Source organism: Bidens hawaiensis, unplaced genomic scaffold (assembly GCF_021521415.1).
Source record: "Bidens hawaiensis isolate Kalapana, Puna unplaced genomic scaffold, B.hawaiensis_p1.1 tig00032509_1, whole genome shotgun sequence".
Lineage (NCBI taxonomy): Eukaryota > Viridiplantae > Streptophyta > Magnoliopsida > Asterales > Asteraceae > Bidens > Bidens hawaiensis.
In genome coordinates this window covers 18,277-20,447 of record NW_027505256.1, presented here as the reverse complement: position 1 = coordinate 20,447, position 2,171 = coordinate 18,277, and the positions used below count along the sequence as shown (strand labels likewise).

The 2,171-nt window shown below is 37.0% G+C and overlaps 1 protein-coding gene across 1 annotated transcript; it reads left to right on the top strand.

Annotated features, from left to right (window-relative positions):
• The first annotated feature begins 545 nt into the window (after positions 1-545).
• Positions 546-2,171, top strand: LOC143611914 (uncharacterized). The gene is made up of 2 exons (XM_077086021.1): positions 546-910; positions 1,799-2,171. The coding sequence occupies exons 1-2, from the start codon at positions 779-781 to the stop codon at positions 2,051-2,053; spliced, it is 387 nt and encodes a 128-aa protein (XP_076942136.1). The 5' UTR covers positions 546-778; the 3' UTR covers positions 2,054-2,171.

The following is a 2,171-nucleotide window of genomic DNA, read 5'->3' as shown; positions in this document are numbered from 1 at the left end:
ACTAACCAGAACCTGAACCGAAGTAATTCGGGTTGGTTCTTGGGTCCGAATTCTAGGTTTCGGTTCAACCTGAAAACTTTTTAGTTTTAAAATCATATGTATTTTTAGGTATTAAAAGCTAAGCCTTAGCCGCTGAGGTTATCAGGATTTAGTCCAAGTTGATTGTTCTCATTCCACATATTATGAATCGAATGTTTATTGTTTATTATTTTTAATATAAACCATAATAAACACTAATGACTAACCGTCTATTGTCAATCCATATGGAGAATACTTATTATATGTAGTAACGATTTAGTTGGAATAAATCTATAATTTTAATGTCATATATTGAAATGACTTAAACGATAAGGACCATATATGAAAATTGGTTGAAAAAATATAAGGAGAGCTATGGTATTGACAAGTGGCAAAAGTGGTAGGCTTTTATTAAAAGAGATAGATAGATTTACAAGTTTTGTAGGAATATATATAAAATTAATCCAATTTATAATGGCACATTAACGAGCCCATTTACAAATTGATAAAAGGTCTCTTTCTAAATTAATGAACGCACATATTTTCTTTTCTATTGGATATAAGAAAAATGAGGGATGTGATGTCAAAACTTAACTCTCAACTAATCGATAAATATGCCACACCATCCATCTCATATGGACCGAGGCTAGGTGTCCAAATTCTAGTATGAGTCGGTCGACAGATATGCCACCCCACCCATGTGCTATAAACAGATTACCCTCCTTCGTTTCATTGTATTTGCAAGGTGTTGGACGAAATCATGCATTCAAAGAAAATAGCAATGATAGCTAGTGCTATTCGTCGGCATACCCTCCTTCAAGCCACTATACCCACTCGCTCTGGTAACGCCTCTTTAGGCGGTTGCTTCTCCTCCGTTTCCGGCCCTCCCGAGGTACCAATACAATGAATATGTTAGGTAGGCTTGTCTGCCCAAAATGTGTATGAAAAACTGTCTTATGTACGGGGCCGTCTCCAAGAATTTAAATATCTAGGCCGAGCCAAAACTAAAAGGCCGTAGGCCTTAACGAAAATTTTTTATTCGCTAACGTACATGGATAAAACTTTTATCGACCGATTTATTATAAACATAAACCATTCTGAGCATGTAATTATCTCATAAACCATTGCAAATAACCTTACTTTTAACGCTAAAATACATATATATGTAATATATACAAAAAAAATGTAATACGTATAAAAAAGTTTGTGTTCCCGAAACTTATGTGCCCCGCCAATGGTGTGGCTCGCACATCTCCGAGCCTCCCCTACTTATACAACTTTTAGTCCTTTATATAAACGTAAATCTTTTCAAACATATACCTTCTTTTTTTTAATAAATTTTAGGCGGCCCTAGACAGCCGTCCAGACCGGCCGTATGGGATCTAGGCTACGGCAATGATGTTAGGAATCAAAGTGGTACGCAACGGAAACAAACAAACACACGCACAAATGAATATCACATAGGACTGCAAATAAAAAGAACATAACAATATAACGCGGATTGGTTTCAGTATAAAACCTATGTAGTGTCTCTCTCTTATCATATCAAATGCTAAGATAATAGTTACATGCAATAGAGTTAAAACTAGAGTTAATAACTTTTGTTTGGTTGCAAGAAACATAAAACATGGGCTTATAACAATTATAAAACCACCCCCTTTTTGTGCTTCTAAACCGACCCAAAGCCTTCACAACCTAACAGAATGCACCAATAAATGATACGAATCAAGAATGAAAAATGTAGTAATTAACTAATAATTAATAACTGATGTTTTTGCAGGGCGGATGTGAATGTGCGGGAGAGAAGGCGAAGCAAACAATGGATAATGTATTGGGGGCAGCCAAAGAAGGTAGTGAGAAGCTTAAAGATCCAGCGGCAGGCACATGTACGGGAACATGTGCAGGGACAGGGACAGGGACGGGAACGGGGACTGGAACGTCTAAACCAAGCAAGGACCCCGATATGAATCACGGCGTTGAATCCACAGACAGTAGCTGTGAAGACGTGAGGGGTCGCCCTGGTGGATACAACTGAATGATCGTTAACGATCGTGCCAACTTTGATCAAAGATTGCTATGAAGGTCTTAGGTTTTCAGTTAAAATTTTTTAAATTCGCATGTACTTCCCAAATAAGAAAGCATTTTATAGATTA